Genomic DNA, 13980 nt, shown 5'->3' with positions numbered 1-13980 from the left:
TTCTGATCCACAGTGCAACAATTGCACCCGTCATGCTTCGCAGATCCCTCATCTTCATCCTGCACTTGTTGTTGTTGTCGTTCGGATATGAGGTCGGCCTCGTTGGCTGGCGTGATGGCAGTGATGAGGTCGGCATCAATGCTGGCAGGGCAGTTGATGAGGATGAAGTCAGGGCAGCCCTGTGAACATGCTTTCAGCGCATCCACAAGCCAGGTAAGGGCCTTGCCGTCGAATCTGAGGGGGAGTTTGGAGCGGGGTTTGGAGATGCAGAGGAGTTCGAAGTAGGACCAACACTTGTCACGGACGGGGGCTTAGTCGAGGCAGCAGTCGCCATTGAGGATCTCGATCACGGTGTAGTTGATGCGATTCTCAAGGCCGAAGAGGAGGTCGAGGTTGCGAAGGTCGACGTCGGCGTTGATGGCGACCACGGAGAAGCCGAGACGGGCAAGGAAGAGGCCAATGTTGGCAATGGTGGTGGTCTTGCCCACGCCACCCTTGCCGGAGGTGATGACGGCAACACAAGGGGTGGTGCCGGAGAGCTTGGGCTTGTGATTCCACTGGAGAGCTCGTGGAGTCATGGCTTCCGCAAGAGAAGAGAAAAGTTCAAGAGAAAAGAGAGAAGAGGAAGCAAAAGAGAGAATTTGAAATTCACTCTCTTAAGATAGAATTTAAAATTTATTCTTTTAACTAACTAAAATTCCTCTTAAAATTCTAAAATTTTGAATTCATTTTACTAAAATATCTAAACATTTACTTTTAATAAAAAAGAATTTAATTCCCTATAAAAAAATATATTACCTAATTAAATTACCCTATCCAAACACCCACTCAAAGAAAACATGCAAAATAGTTATAAGAAAAAAAGATTAAAAAAAAAAAAGCACACGCCGTGTCTTAACGTCGACGAGACGACACTTTATGTGGACTTTGGATGTGACGATGTGACACCAGGCACCTAATAAGCAAGTGGCCGTTTCTCTCATAGTGGAATATATGTACTCTTCATTGTTTTGTCAAATTTTACACAATTAGCCCGTTAGAATTTGCTCCAAAAAGCCCAAACGCTCACCAACATGAGTTTTCTACAGCTAAAAGCTTTCCAGAATACAGATTGAGACAAGCTACAAAGTCAAGGAGGGGGGGCTGAACTTTTTGCCGTTGGACCTCTCTTCCAAGACCCAATCTGCACTACTGCAGAATTTGAAAATCTAACCTAAGAGAAACAAAAACAATTATGAAACAAACATTTGATTCCATTGTGGCTTCAACATGAACTGGTTAGTCAAAACTTGAAGAGCGACTCCATCTTCCTTGCAAATAGTCCTCCAGAGAGACACTCTGCTCAGTGCTACTGATAGAAACCGTATCATCCTCCAAGTCTAGTAAAGCAAGGTTCAGGTGGGACTGAATGTTAGTTGGAACTGGTTCCTCATCACATCCATCAAGTTCCTGTGGAGCATTAACTTCTTGTTCTGCCCATCTTATCACCTCCTCATCACCATGCAGAAGTTTCAATATCTGTATCATTGAAAAAAGATGACTGATATTCAAAAGGACATAAAAGGAAGAACAAATGGAATGGAGCACATTTGCACAGGCAAAAGGCTTACAAGGTTGATTTGAGGCCGCAATCTAGGAATGCGTCTAATGCAGAGAGTAGCGGCCAAAATCATTCTCTTGATCTGGCAAGTGTTGTATTCACTGCCCAGGCTTGGATCAAGCAACTGGGAAAACTTCCCACCTTCCAAAATTGGTGTTGCCTGGATATTGTCATTAATCTCATTTAAGTCCAATTCATAGGATATAGTAGTATATGCAGGATGTTCAGTCCTTGTACTTGTACACGTTTCATTTATTTAAATACATTGTTGTAACAATCTTAGATGCTGAATTCATTATAAGTGAGAAAAAAACTTACCCACATAACAAGGCTCTCCTGGCCCTTTGGAGATTCATTGTTAATGGGCTTCCTATTTGAGAGAAGCTCAAGGAGTACAACACCAAAAGAATATACATCAATTTTATCAGTCACTCTACCATGCATAAAGTACTCAGGTGCGAGGTATCTGCCAGATAAAACTTGTTCAGAACAAATCAAAAGTAAAGGTAAACAAGCCAAAGGAAGAGAACACTAGGGATGCTACTCACCCAAAAGTTCCGGCCACATCAGTACAAGTAATATGGGAAGAAGATGAACCCCAACTAGCCAGTCCAAAATCTGAAAGCTGATAAATAAGCACAAGGATTTAAGTATAACTGAAATCAAGTGGTTTCAAACAGTAACAATGTCATCACCTAACTGAGCAAGGGAAGAAAATATATTACAATACCTGAGGCTCAAAATCATCTGCAAGAAGGATATTAGAAGATTTCACATCCCTATGGATCACAGCCTGAGCACAGCCATTATGCAGATAATCCAATGCCTCAGCTACACCCACGGCCACCTTGTACCTTTCTTGCCAACCAAATGCACTACAGTCCACCTTGTTGCCTTTGCCAGAAAGTACAAGTAAGAAAGACAAATTAGAGAATGAAAAGGTTTTTATGCAATCGCTAGCAAACAAAGCCAAATAAACATCTACCATGAAGGTTTTCTTCTAGGCTTCCCCTTGATAAAAAATCATACACTAGTAGCAAATGGTTGCCCTCTAAACAAAAGCCAGAAATAGATATTATGTTCTTGTGGCGCAAAGTTGTAATGATCTCAATTTCCTGAACAAACTCCTTTATCACGTTTTCAGATGGCTTCAAAATTTTCACAGCCAATTCCTTGCCATCTGGAAGACATCCTCTGTAAACATAACTACAGCCACCTTTGCCAACCAAATTTTCTGAAAACACAAATGAAAAAAACTTATCAGAACATACCCCAAGCAAGCAACCAGAACAAAAACTAGGAAACAAAAGTTAAAATGGTGAAAGCTAACCAGATACAAAGTTGGAGGTCGCAGATACAAGTTCCTGCAAACTATATAATCGGCACGAGGACGTGTACTTTTCTTGTAATACCAACAATTCTTCGGGAAGGCTACTCAAATCACTGCAAATGGAGGGAAGAGTAAAGATAGTAGTTGTAGTAGATTCAAATGGTACAATGGCACCACTCACCCCATCAAGGGGGGAATCATCAATCTGCTCAATACTAATTTGTTTATGATCAGGATGGACCACAGCAGAAGAATGACAATTCGGCTGCCGCAATGCCCTTTGAAAAACAAACGTATTCTTCATAGAAGACTTATGGGTATGCTTCTTGTGATGAAACACGTGACGAAGCAGTGACCAACCAGGTTTATGCTTCGAGTTATCCACCAAAACCGAAAAACAAGGAGCATCATCAAGCTTCTTAAACGGAACCAAAGCAAGCGGATTCTCCTTCTCAACATCCCCACACAACCCTTGCTCAAACTCATTTCCAGAACACTCTTGCAATTCACAACTTCCACAACTCTTCATATTCTTATTTGTATAAACCACCAATGATTTTGACGACAAACTCGATCCTTCACACAATTTCTCTGCCACAACAGTAAAACTCTATCATTCTCAATTTTCTTTTTCTAACCTAACTAAAAAAGTAAAACACATTTCACTAAAAAAGCATGTTATTGAACAACAACAACGTCCTAAGTAAAACAAACGCAGAAATGGAAGGAATAAAGCAAAACCTCGATCACTGCAATTTCCATTAGCTTCTCTCCGGAACGCGATTTTGCCATTATCAACGGAGAAGACAGAGATACACTTGGGCAATTTCTTCGCGCAGTACTTTGCAACCCACGCGGAAGACCGAATAGTGTGATGAGATTTCGAAGTTCCCAAAATCACGGTGGAAACGCCAAACGCCTTCGCCTCTTGCACCAAGGCCTTCCGAACCGAGTCACCGCGACACACTTTAAGCCTCAGACCAACCTGAATGGGAAACAAAAACCGTTACAGATTTTGGAAATGGAAAACGCAGTAACGGCTGGCTCATTCATTTCGCGTGGCTCGAAACGGAAAAAAAATAACGGCGAAAAACGAAAAAGGAACCTGTTTCAGGTTGCAGAAACCTTCGTAGACGGCGAGAACGGAATCGAATGTCTTCACAAGAGATAACAGCGACGCCGTTCCCTCTGTAATAACAACAAAAAAATAGTAATGATTCAGATTATTGAGAGTAAGAAAAAAAAACCGTTAGAGAGAGAAATGAACCAGTGATGGTGTCAAGGACGTGAAGAGCAATGACGAGGTCGCCGGGCTCGGCGACCTTGACGAGAGCCCACGTCAGCAATTCGCGGCTGCGAGGATCTAATTTAACGCCGACGAGAACTTTCCGGCCACCGGCACCGTCGCCGATTAACTTCATCGGAAGAGTCACTTTGTGTGTGTGTGAGTTTGTTCTCTCTCTCTCTCTCTTTGGTGTTGGTTGCTTTATCTTGGGAATGGCGAGAGAGAACCGTGGTGTCTAAGGGGAATGAATGTTCCGGTGATTCGCGGGGGAGTGAGGGATTATGGCTTCGGTTGTGGACCGTTGGTTGTGCCGACCCTGATTCCATCTAGCCGCGTTAATCATCGCTTGGTGGACCCACCACGCTGACGTGGCGAATGCTGAGTCATCAGTGTGGTTCTGATTGGATGTGGCAAGACGCATGCAGGTACTGTACACTGTACTGCTGCAGAGTCCATCCTTTGAAAAAGACTGCTTTGCATTGCAATGCGGAACAGAACAGAACAGAAGTTGATTCCTTCTTCACAGTCAAAATTCAGACTCCATTCTGTGTTCTAATTTGATAACTGAGTTAATGGATGTAAATGTTTTTCTTTTTTCATCTTAGTTTACTAATACTAATACATCTTATATGTATTATTATTTTTTTAAACATTTTATTATTGTAGAGTATTTATTAACTTTATTAATAATTAATATTTATTAAAAAATTTAATTAGTTATCTTTAATAAAATTTTCTTATTTTAATTATATTTTTTCATTCACAAATTTGAATTATTATTAAAATTTGAACATTTTTTTTTACCAACCATTGGGTACAATTTCTGTTCATTTGACTTGAGGAATAAATATAAAAATAACCTCTCATCAAGACATTTACTACCAAATAAATTGGAAATTCTTATATGAAAACTTGTGTTTTGAATCATTTTTGTTCAACATATTATAATAATTAATTAAAAAATATAAGACTGTTGAGTTTTGTTGCATGCTGTGAATGTGATATACTAATTTTTCCATGCTTTATTATTTTTTATCACCAAATAAAAAGTCATCTCACTGAAAATGAGATCAAATACAATTAAAAAAACAAAAATAAATGGAGTTAAAGAAGTATAAACGAAACTAATTATCACCCATTATAGCATAATATCCGACCATTTAATAAAGATAAATAATATAATATACTATAATGTAATGTAATGTTTTTATATTGCTATTTAAATGCAGATTTTATATAAAGTTAATTGATTTCTATAATAACAATTTTAAATAATAAAGAATATTTTTGTAAAGGATTTAATATGTTTTACACTAGCAGACATATTAAATCCTTTACAAAAATATTCTTAATATTGTCGTCTTAAAGTAAATATTTCGAAAGAAATTGAGAAAATGTTGTGTTTAATCAAAAGGTTAAAGTAAAATAGTAATAGCAATTCAACTTATGTTAATATTTTTAATAAACAGTGTTGAAATTAAAAATTGGGACTGCATGACTGTCTAAATCTCTGAAGATATCAAAACATGGAAGCTTGATTTACAGCAGTAAGAAACTTAGGGAGCTTTTACTCATTGGTTGGCATGTTACATGTTCTAATGTTATCATGAAAGTTGGCTAAGATGTTGTGTGGCGGAATATTTACAATTATGTGACAAATAATGATGTTAGTGGCCAAATCATTCAAAGGAAACTTTATTGCGGGACCACATATATTTAGAATGATTTTGCTTTCTTGTCCATTCATGTACACCATTAAATATTAACCAGCCAATTAAAATGGTGAACAACTTTTTTATGTTATTTTCAAGCCCATTAATATTACTAAAACTCTGTGTTATTCAATTAACAGATTGATAATTAACTATTGTATCATAACTACTGATTATTAATTCATGTATGAAATACTAATATTCTTTTTATTTAATATAATTTGTGACATAATTAACAAATAATTTTACATCTTAAACACATGAATAGAGATTTGATTCTCGATTTTAAGTATATGGCGAGACATTCATCCTTTGAGTCCATATATAAGAAAATTAGTTACTAGAAAAAATTAATCTATTAAATAAAAATCCATATATCAAAGAAACAACATTTCCCATAAAAAAATCAAAAATTAAAATAATACATATTATTTATTTATTTATTATTATTATTATTAAAGATTGGCGTGTGAAAGTCATTTTCGCTCAATAACTTGAAAATGGCTCCATAATAAATATTGATATAGTATAATAATGCAAAAGATCTCGTTATTATCATCTTATTTTCATAGTATCACTTGTTGTCTAGCATGTGTCCTCATAATTAAAATAAAATATACGAGAGTGTGCATGTGTGTCTCTGTTCTCTCTAAAGGCACGAGAGTTATACAAAGTTTGAATTTTCAGATAATTAATACTGATAGTTATAGTTAAAATATTTTATTTATGAGCGATGATATGTGGACGGACACATTTTCATCATTAAATGCGGTATAACTCATTTAATAGAAAACAATAGGGAGTAGTTATATTTAACAAATTTATGGGAAAATTCATAAAATTAGCTAAGTCTTGTTGGAAGATCCTGCCCCATGATTTCCCTAATATCTTCTAATAAATTCAGGATGTTGGAAGTTCGTGGACCAAAACTTGTGCTAAACTACTAGTAGTATAATTTTCACTAAAATAAATGCAACATTGCTAAATAAACATTAAAGACAAAAATATAGCCAAAGTTTTACGTGCATACCAAGAAATGAGGCGTGGGAAAAAATGTGGGGAAGCTAATGCAAAATATGCCATTACATTCCAAGAAGATGCCATAATCTATAAAAGAAAGTGTTGAACACTATACTTGCCACCAATTTTGTTGTAGAAGCGACCCATGCAATACTAGCCGTTGGAAAAGCAAACCAAAGACAAACGAGTGTGGTGGAAAACCAGAGATTACTTACGGAGTCAGAGATACTCTGAAACAAAAGTTTGATTCTTTTCCCCACTCAAGCTATAATCTTTGAGTATTCAATTCTAATTATGCTAATTTAGAGATTGTTGGGAATTTATGAATAAGATTACGAGTAGCTCACGATAAATTTTTTTTATTACGTACAATTAGTAGTATGCAATAACAATAAAATAATGGAACACATCAAATTAAAGACAATGATAGCATAACTTTTGATGATATATTCGTGAACGCATCATTATTCTTTTTTTTTTTTTCATTCATAAACATTATGTCTTTTACATTGATAATATATTGATGGTTCTTTGAATGTAATAAAGAAAATAAGTACGCGGCTACGTTAGTTTTTAAATATTTTTATTATTGATTCAGTCCCTTAAAAATTTAGAATGTCGTCACATTCATCCTTATAAAAATTAAAAATAATAACATAAAAGAATAAATTCAAATTTTATTTATTATCTTTGAAAGAGTGATCTAATGAGATTCTTTTTTTATTTTTAAAAAAAGGATACGGCAACAAATTAAAAATTTATTCTAATAAAAACAATCACAGTAATGGTAGCAAGTGGTCAAAGCTAATTGAAAGAATTAAGAAAAATATGTTGTCTTTTATGCATCATAGGGCTCCAGCGGATAATTTCGATGCTCCTTTTTGTTTTCGTTACAACTCTTGCCAAGAAAGAGAATTTGGCAAAAGATCTTTATAGCTTGATTATCAAATTTAACTTTGTATTTACTTAACGTGAAGCCTCAAAAATTGCTGTTTCTCACGGCTTGAATCAACCAACTGTTAATAAAAAAAATTATATCAAATTAATCTTGTATTGTTACAAATAAATTATTCGACGAGAACTAAAAATAACCATTCCATAATTTCAATATTATATTGATATTTCATATTTCCTAAATGTGATACATAATTTTCGTTACACTGCCCGGTTAAAAAACTATTCATTGTACAACATTTTAATTACTCTCTTATAATATTAATAACTGTCCATATAACATCCGAAAGGCATGCATTATAACAGCACACTTGACCCTAACCTAAGTTCATATTACTGCATTGATAATAATAATTTTATTAAATGAATTTACAATAAAATTTTATCATTAAATGCTAAGTGTTGTATTACACACATTATTTCCATAAAATGATCAATCCAAATTACGATAAAAATATATTACTCCGAATCCCTACCATATATATTTGCATTGATATTCTTACAGGCTTGAGATGGGAATACATTTTTTTACATCTTCTCAATGGAGATGAGGTAACTTTGAAACGGTTTGATTCTTCAAAAGTAAGAGTAAAATAAATAGTATTAGTTGGAATAATAATCATAAATGTGTTAAAATATCAAGTTGATGTTCTCATCAACAATTGGCTGGTATTTAATATTTTATCCTTCCTCATTTTAAAGAAGCCAAATTCCTTTAAACCAGTTCCCTACAGTCGAGATTAAAATAAGCGACCATTTTATTGCATAGAATAGAAAAAGGTAAAGGAAGAATATTTAAAATATTTCTAAAAAGAACATATGGGAAAAGACTTTTTCCATCTTTCTGATTGAAAATTGATGCTACCCACTCTACCTTTTGGCAGTATGGTCGAAGCTGCACTTCATGAAGCCAAAGGACAACTCTGGCCATAAGCTATAATTTAATCCCACCTCTTGATCACCTACTTTCATGAAGAGAAATTGAATTGTAAAAAAGAATGTACAAAAGTTATATATCAATCACAGAAATAAGAAAATAGAATATGGATTGTGGAAGATGAGAAATAAAAAATAACAATTTATTATATGAATGAGTTATAAGTAATTAGAATTAAAATAATAATATGTACGACACTATGGATTGCTAAAAGATTATTGTCTGCATAAGCTTTGGGCGTGATTAACATGCCGTATATTCGTAAACCGTCCATTATCAAGTACCTACGCAAAATGCACGTTGACACGTTGTCTTTACTCCCTAGTAGTCATAATTCACACGTTTCTATGCATAAGAATATTTAGGAAAGAGGTTTTTATTAAGAATTTAGCCATTTTAAGAAATTTTATGGGTATATTTGGTTTGCATTTTTTTTCATTTGTTATTTTTTATTTTTTTTAAACTGTTTTTATTTTTAAAAGATTAAAATTTTGAAAACATGTTTTATTTGACTTATTATTTTTTGCTTTCAAGAAATAAAAATACTGAAAATGTATTTTAAAAAAAATGTATTTTTAGATTTGCTTAAAATTAGATGTATTTTCACCGCGTTTTCATTTTATACAAAATGAGATTATTGATTTCAACTCAAAACGAGATTGTATTATTTTCAGTTTGTGGTTCATTTGGAAAAATATTTTCACTGGAAATGAAAACAGAAATCCAACTAAACACATTTTTATCACCATTTTTTATTTTTAGTGAAAATAAAAATAGAAAACAACCAAACCAAACAACTCTAAATCATCCTTATTTAATTATCAAATTGCAGAATAATAGAAGATACAAAATACAACTGAACGCCAGAGTAATCGACATACAAATGACTCTAGAAAGTTTTATTTAAGATGAAGAGAAAGGAAATGATATTTTTTAAAAGTAAAAAATTCCCTTATTCAAGAATTATTTAAGTAATAAGAATAAAATGAAGATTATTAAGAGACTAAACCTCTTTTCTTTTCCATCCAAACTCTTGGCATGAGGGGATTTACGTACAGAGCTTTTTAAAACGATGACACTAAAACTTGAAGTTAATCATATCACCTAATTCTTTCTTAGTCATTTGTGTAATCATTCCATGATTTTAGTTTGGATGGAAATTAACATTTCCCCCAACATTCATTCGATCAGGTCTCAAATCCTCGACGAAAATAAAAATCATTTAAAACTATACTATAAAATGTCGTGCATGAAAAATAAAAGGCAAACAAAAAAAGATCGAGAAAATTTTTCTAAATCGAAAACTGTCGTGGACATTTGAATCTGATTGCAAATCAGCAACATGGTTATGTGGCCAAAAAGATGCCGTGTGTGTATTTTGTGCAAAATATTAAAAGCCCATACGCACATGATCTGCAAATTAACAATAAACTGATTAGATGCGTCGGCCAGAATAACTCGAAAAAAATCTTCCATGCAGGAAAAAAAATTAATTCAATGGCTTTGATCCACAATAAAGCATTACAAAATTAATCTAACGATACAGATTCAATTTCCATGTAACTTATATGCTTTGATTAGATTAATGCATACACTAAAAAAAATCAATAAATTAGGAAATTGGCAGAGAAAATTGAGACATGATTTATGATTTGGTTACTAAGTATGGATTTAATGCTCCCTCCCTAGCTGCAGTCAAACAATTGCTATGGCTTGCCCTCGCACATGCTCCCTCAGATTTAGCAAATGGAGTGTTTGGTGACAGCTTACCCACCATGTGCTCCACAAACAGACGGTGTGACCAAATTTTATTGACTTGAAAAAGATTGAAAATTTGGACCTCAATATTATTACAATATACATACTGGTTGATGCAAATGAAACAAAAGTCTATGTAATTTATGTCACCGTAGTGCATCTGCAGTTCTCATCCATATCTAAATAAGTAAACAAGCATGCATTACACATTACTTTTTCATGAGAAAAAGTTTTAAGAGATTGTCCTATTTCAGGCTCAGCGGTCTTCCACGAGGGCTTATAATGATATTTAGATATCACCCTACCAATAGAAGATTAAATATCATAGACAGGAATTGATCAATCCCAATACCCTCCATCAAATGGCTTTAAGGGCATACTTGTATTCCATAAGTCATGAAATTTAGGAACTATAATAAGTTTAACTCAATTTCAAAAGGTAATCTAAGAGGATAACTCTATACAAATTATGTTTTGATTTTTTTTTTCTGTAATTTGGGATGGGTTTTAGTCCTGGAAATTGCATTTTAAAACTTAAATTTTAATAAAATGCCACATGGTTAGGGACCAAAAAATCACATAATATAATTTTGTGAGGATAAAAATCAGACAATTTTTTTTAATAGAAACCAAAAACAAACTTTTGATGTTTTGCAGAAACCAAAACATATTTTAGCCTAAAAAAGACAGAAAGGCTCTTCTAGATGCCCAACCTGGTTTTCCTTCTATACAGTTACTGAGAAGAGATCAGACACCACAAATGGGGAAGACATTAGCAAAGTGAGATGGATCACCACACGTTAGTAGTACGAGATCCATTCTTGCCACCTCTACCACGAGATCCACGTCCACCAGTTTGCCTAGGATTCGAGGCTGGAATGGAATACTATTTGAACGTGTAACACTTCTGCCTCCAGTGCAATATGTTTTGTTTTTCTATACTACTTGAAACATCATCTATCACATAATTGAAAATAAAGAGTTGAAGCCTCTTCAAATATTAGATTCACAGATTATGTAATGGTGAGTGGTGATCATATTAAATTCAATTTTATAAATGTCAGTTTGAGCTATTTGGGTGGATTAAAAGCAGCCCAAGAGGAAGAGGTTGGAAGCTTAATCATTCTGTTGTCATCAAGAGTCTAGACATTATTATTATGTGCCAAGTGTCAAAGATGTGAGATAGTTACAAAAATTTGGCATTGATAATCAATGACAATTCTCCTGCCCTTGTTCCAAACAAGAAACTCCCCAAATAAAACTATGCACAAGGTAAAAAACACCAGCCAGTAAACTCAATTTGTTGAAATTCTTCATATTTGAGGCACTCCTAAGAGTAAATATAGCACAAAAGGCTGAAATATAATTATACAAAAAAAAAAAAAAAACAAGAGTTCACGTACACAGAGAAGTTGCATTCCTGTGATTGACATGAGTAGAACTTCCTTCCCCTGTTATTTACTGTATTTGCAGTTCGCAAAACACATGGTGTTCCACATGAACTGCATGAAACAAAAGCTTCCCCTGCATTGTTTAATGGTTTACAAAATGCAAAGTTTTAAATTTCAATTTTGACAGCTGCTAAATGACTGCAAAAAGCATGATGAAGGAAGAACAAGAATTTCTAACATGATGCACTGAGTTAAGAAGATTCCGTTTTTGTTTTTTTGTCAAATAAGTCAGTTCACACTTTTTAACATCCCCGTAAAAAGTATATACACAAGTTACAAACACAAACCGTAAATGTAGAAACAAGCAAACCATTAAAATTTAACACTTATCATCTATAACATAGGTTGCTGCGGAGAAGACAAATTTGTTTCTAGGGCATGGAAGGTTGATAACCAAAACACAGAGGGCAATCTAGATAAAAAAAAAAAGAAAGAAAGAAACGAGAAAAATGGAAACAGAAAAGAGGAAAAGGCAAAAATATGAAATCTTGAAACATGTTGCAGTGGTGTCTACTATATGCCTAAAATACAAAGAGAGACAAGAAATCTTGAAAATGGAAAAGACAAATAGTAAAATTCCTGAATCAAAGCTTTATATGGTTTCCCAGACCTAGATTTGATAAAAGAAATTGTGTGCTCACACTTTATGCAGTTTAACCTACAGGCTACAGTAAATTTTATGCCAATATGCACAGAAAAGAACAGAAATTTCATCATGATCAATGAAAAGCTTCCCGGCATTCAAACCCTAATCCCAATACACCCCAATGATCATTGTGTAACTAAGCATTGCATGTCACGGGAGAGCTTTTCAATTAGTATCAAATGTCAGACCAAGCCCAGAGAATTAACACTAACCAGTTTATAGTAAACTCCTCACTAATCCATCATTCCGAAGCAATACACATTCAGTGTATTCATGAATAACCGTTACCATTTGCTCAAATTCCTGTGGCAACACTAAGTATCCAAGAAATACATTTTTTATTTCTCTAGATAAACTAAACTGGCATGGAATTTTAAAATCTACGGAGACCATACCATTATGTTCATTTGTTCCACGATGTTGAACATTTCCATAACGTAAAGGACAATCAGTGGAAGAATATATGTCTCGTTTCTCGACAGTTCATGCAAACTCCTTGCCTTGGGTTAGTATGATGGGCATTGCTGGTAGGTGTAGTTGGTCCTAGAGGTCTTGCTGGAAAACATGGTAAGGTACAATGAGAGGATTGCAATATTTATTTATTGAAACAATAGGAATGGCAACTCACTCACTTGTCACCACAATTCTAAAACTTATTTTATGCTGAAGATTAAAACAAAAACAAAAGTAAAAAATAGCTTAGTGGTATTAATAGTATCCATAAAATGAATGTTACCGTCTCCTAAAAATGTTTGCATGTCATTAATCCACTTACACATTATGTATTGAAACTGCCATACTCACATAGGTTATCTCATAAGTTTTTTCACATTAAATGCTTACAACTATTGTTCAACACAAAATCACTCTGCATAGGTGTATAATCCAGCTAACCGGTCCATTCAACACAAAATCACTAATCAGAATTTGGGTGTGATTATTCGAAGAGTTTCTCTCCAATGGTGAAGCTTGTAACTATTAGACTTATTCTAACTTTAGATCTCACCAGTAACCGGTCCATTCAACATGTAGATGTCAACAATGCATTTTTAAATGGATTGTTGGAGAAGGATAATTATGACGACACAGCCACGGGCTTTAAATTAAAAAAAAAAAATCTGCTCTTGTTTGTAAGCTTCAGAAAGCTATTTATGACTTGAAACAGACTCCTCAGGCTTGGTAAGAGAGGCCTACTAAAACCCTCATTGGGTTTGGATTTGTTCAAAGTAAATGTGATCCATCTCTCTTATAGTTCTCAAGACCATTGTTGGCTGTCTTTATGATCTC

The 13980-nt window shown here is 34.1% G+C and overlaps 1 protein-coding gene across 1 annotated transcript; it reads right to left on the bottom strand.

The window, feature by feature from the left end:
* Positions 1–956: 956 nt before the first annotated feature.
* LOC114410072 (probable receptor-like serine/threonine-protein kinase At5g57670) lies at positions 957–4500 on the bottom strand. Its single transcript, XM_028373828.1, has 10 exons — positions 4198–4500; positions 4036–4118; positions 3672–3915; positions 2931–3521; positions 2586–2834; positions 2331–2494; positions 2149–2225; positions 1919–2066; positions 1611–1760; positions 957–1518 (listed from the first exon to the last, which is right to left on the bottom strand). The coding sequence occupies exons 1-10, from the start codon at positions 4349–4351 to the stop codon at positions 1279–1281; spliced, it is 2100 nt and encodes a 699-aa protein (XP_028229629.1). The 5' UTR covers positions 4352–4500; the 3' UTR covers positions 957–1278.
* Between the last annotated feature and the right edge of the window lie 9480 nt (positions 4501–13980).

Source organism: Glycine soja, chromosome 4 (assembly GCF_004193775.1).
Source record: "Glycine soja cultivar W05 chromosome 4, ASM419377v2, whole genome shotgun sequence".
NCBI classification, from domain to species: domain Eukaryota; kingdom Viridiplantae; phylum Streptophyta; class Magnoliopsida; order Fabales; family Fabaceae; genus Glycine; species Glycine soja.
This window is presented reverse-complemented; position numbering and strand designations above follow the sequence as displayed.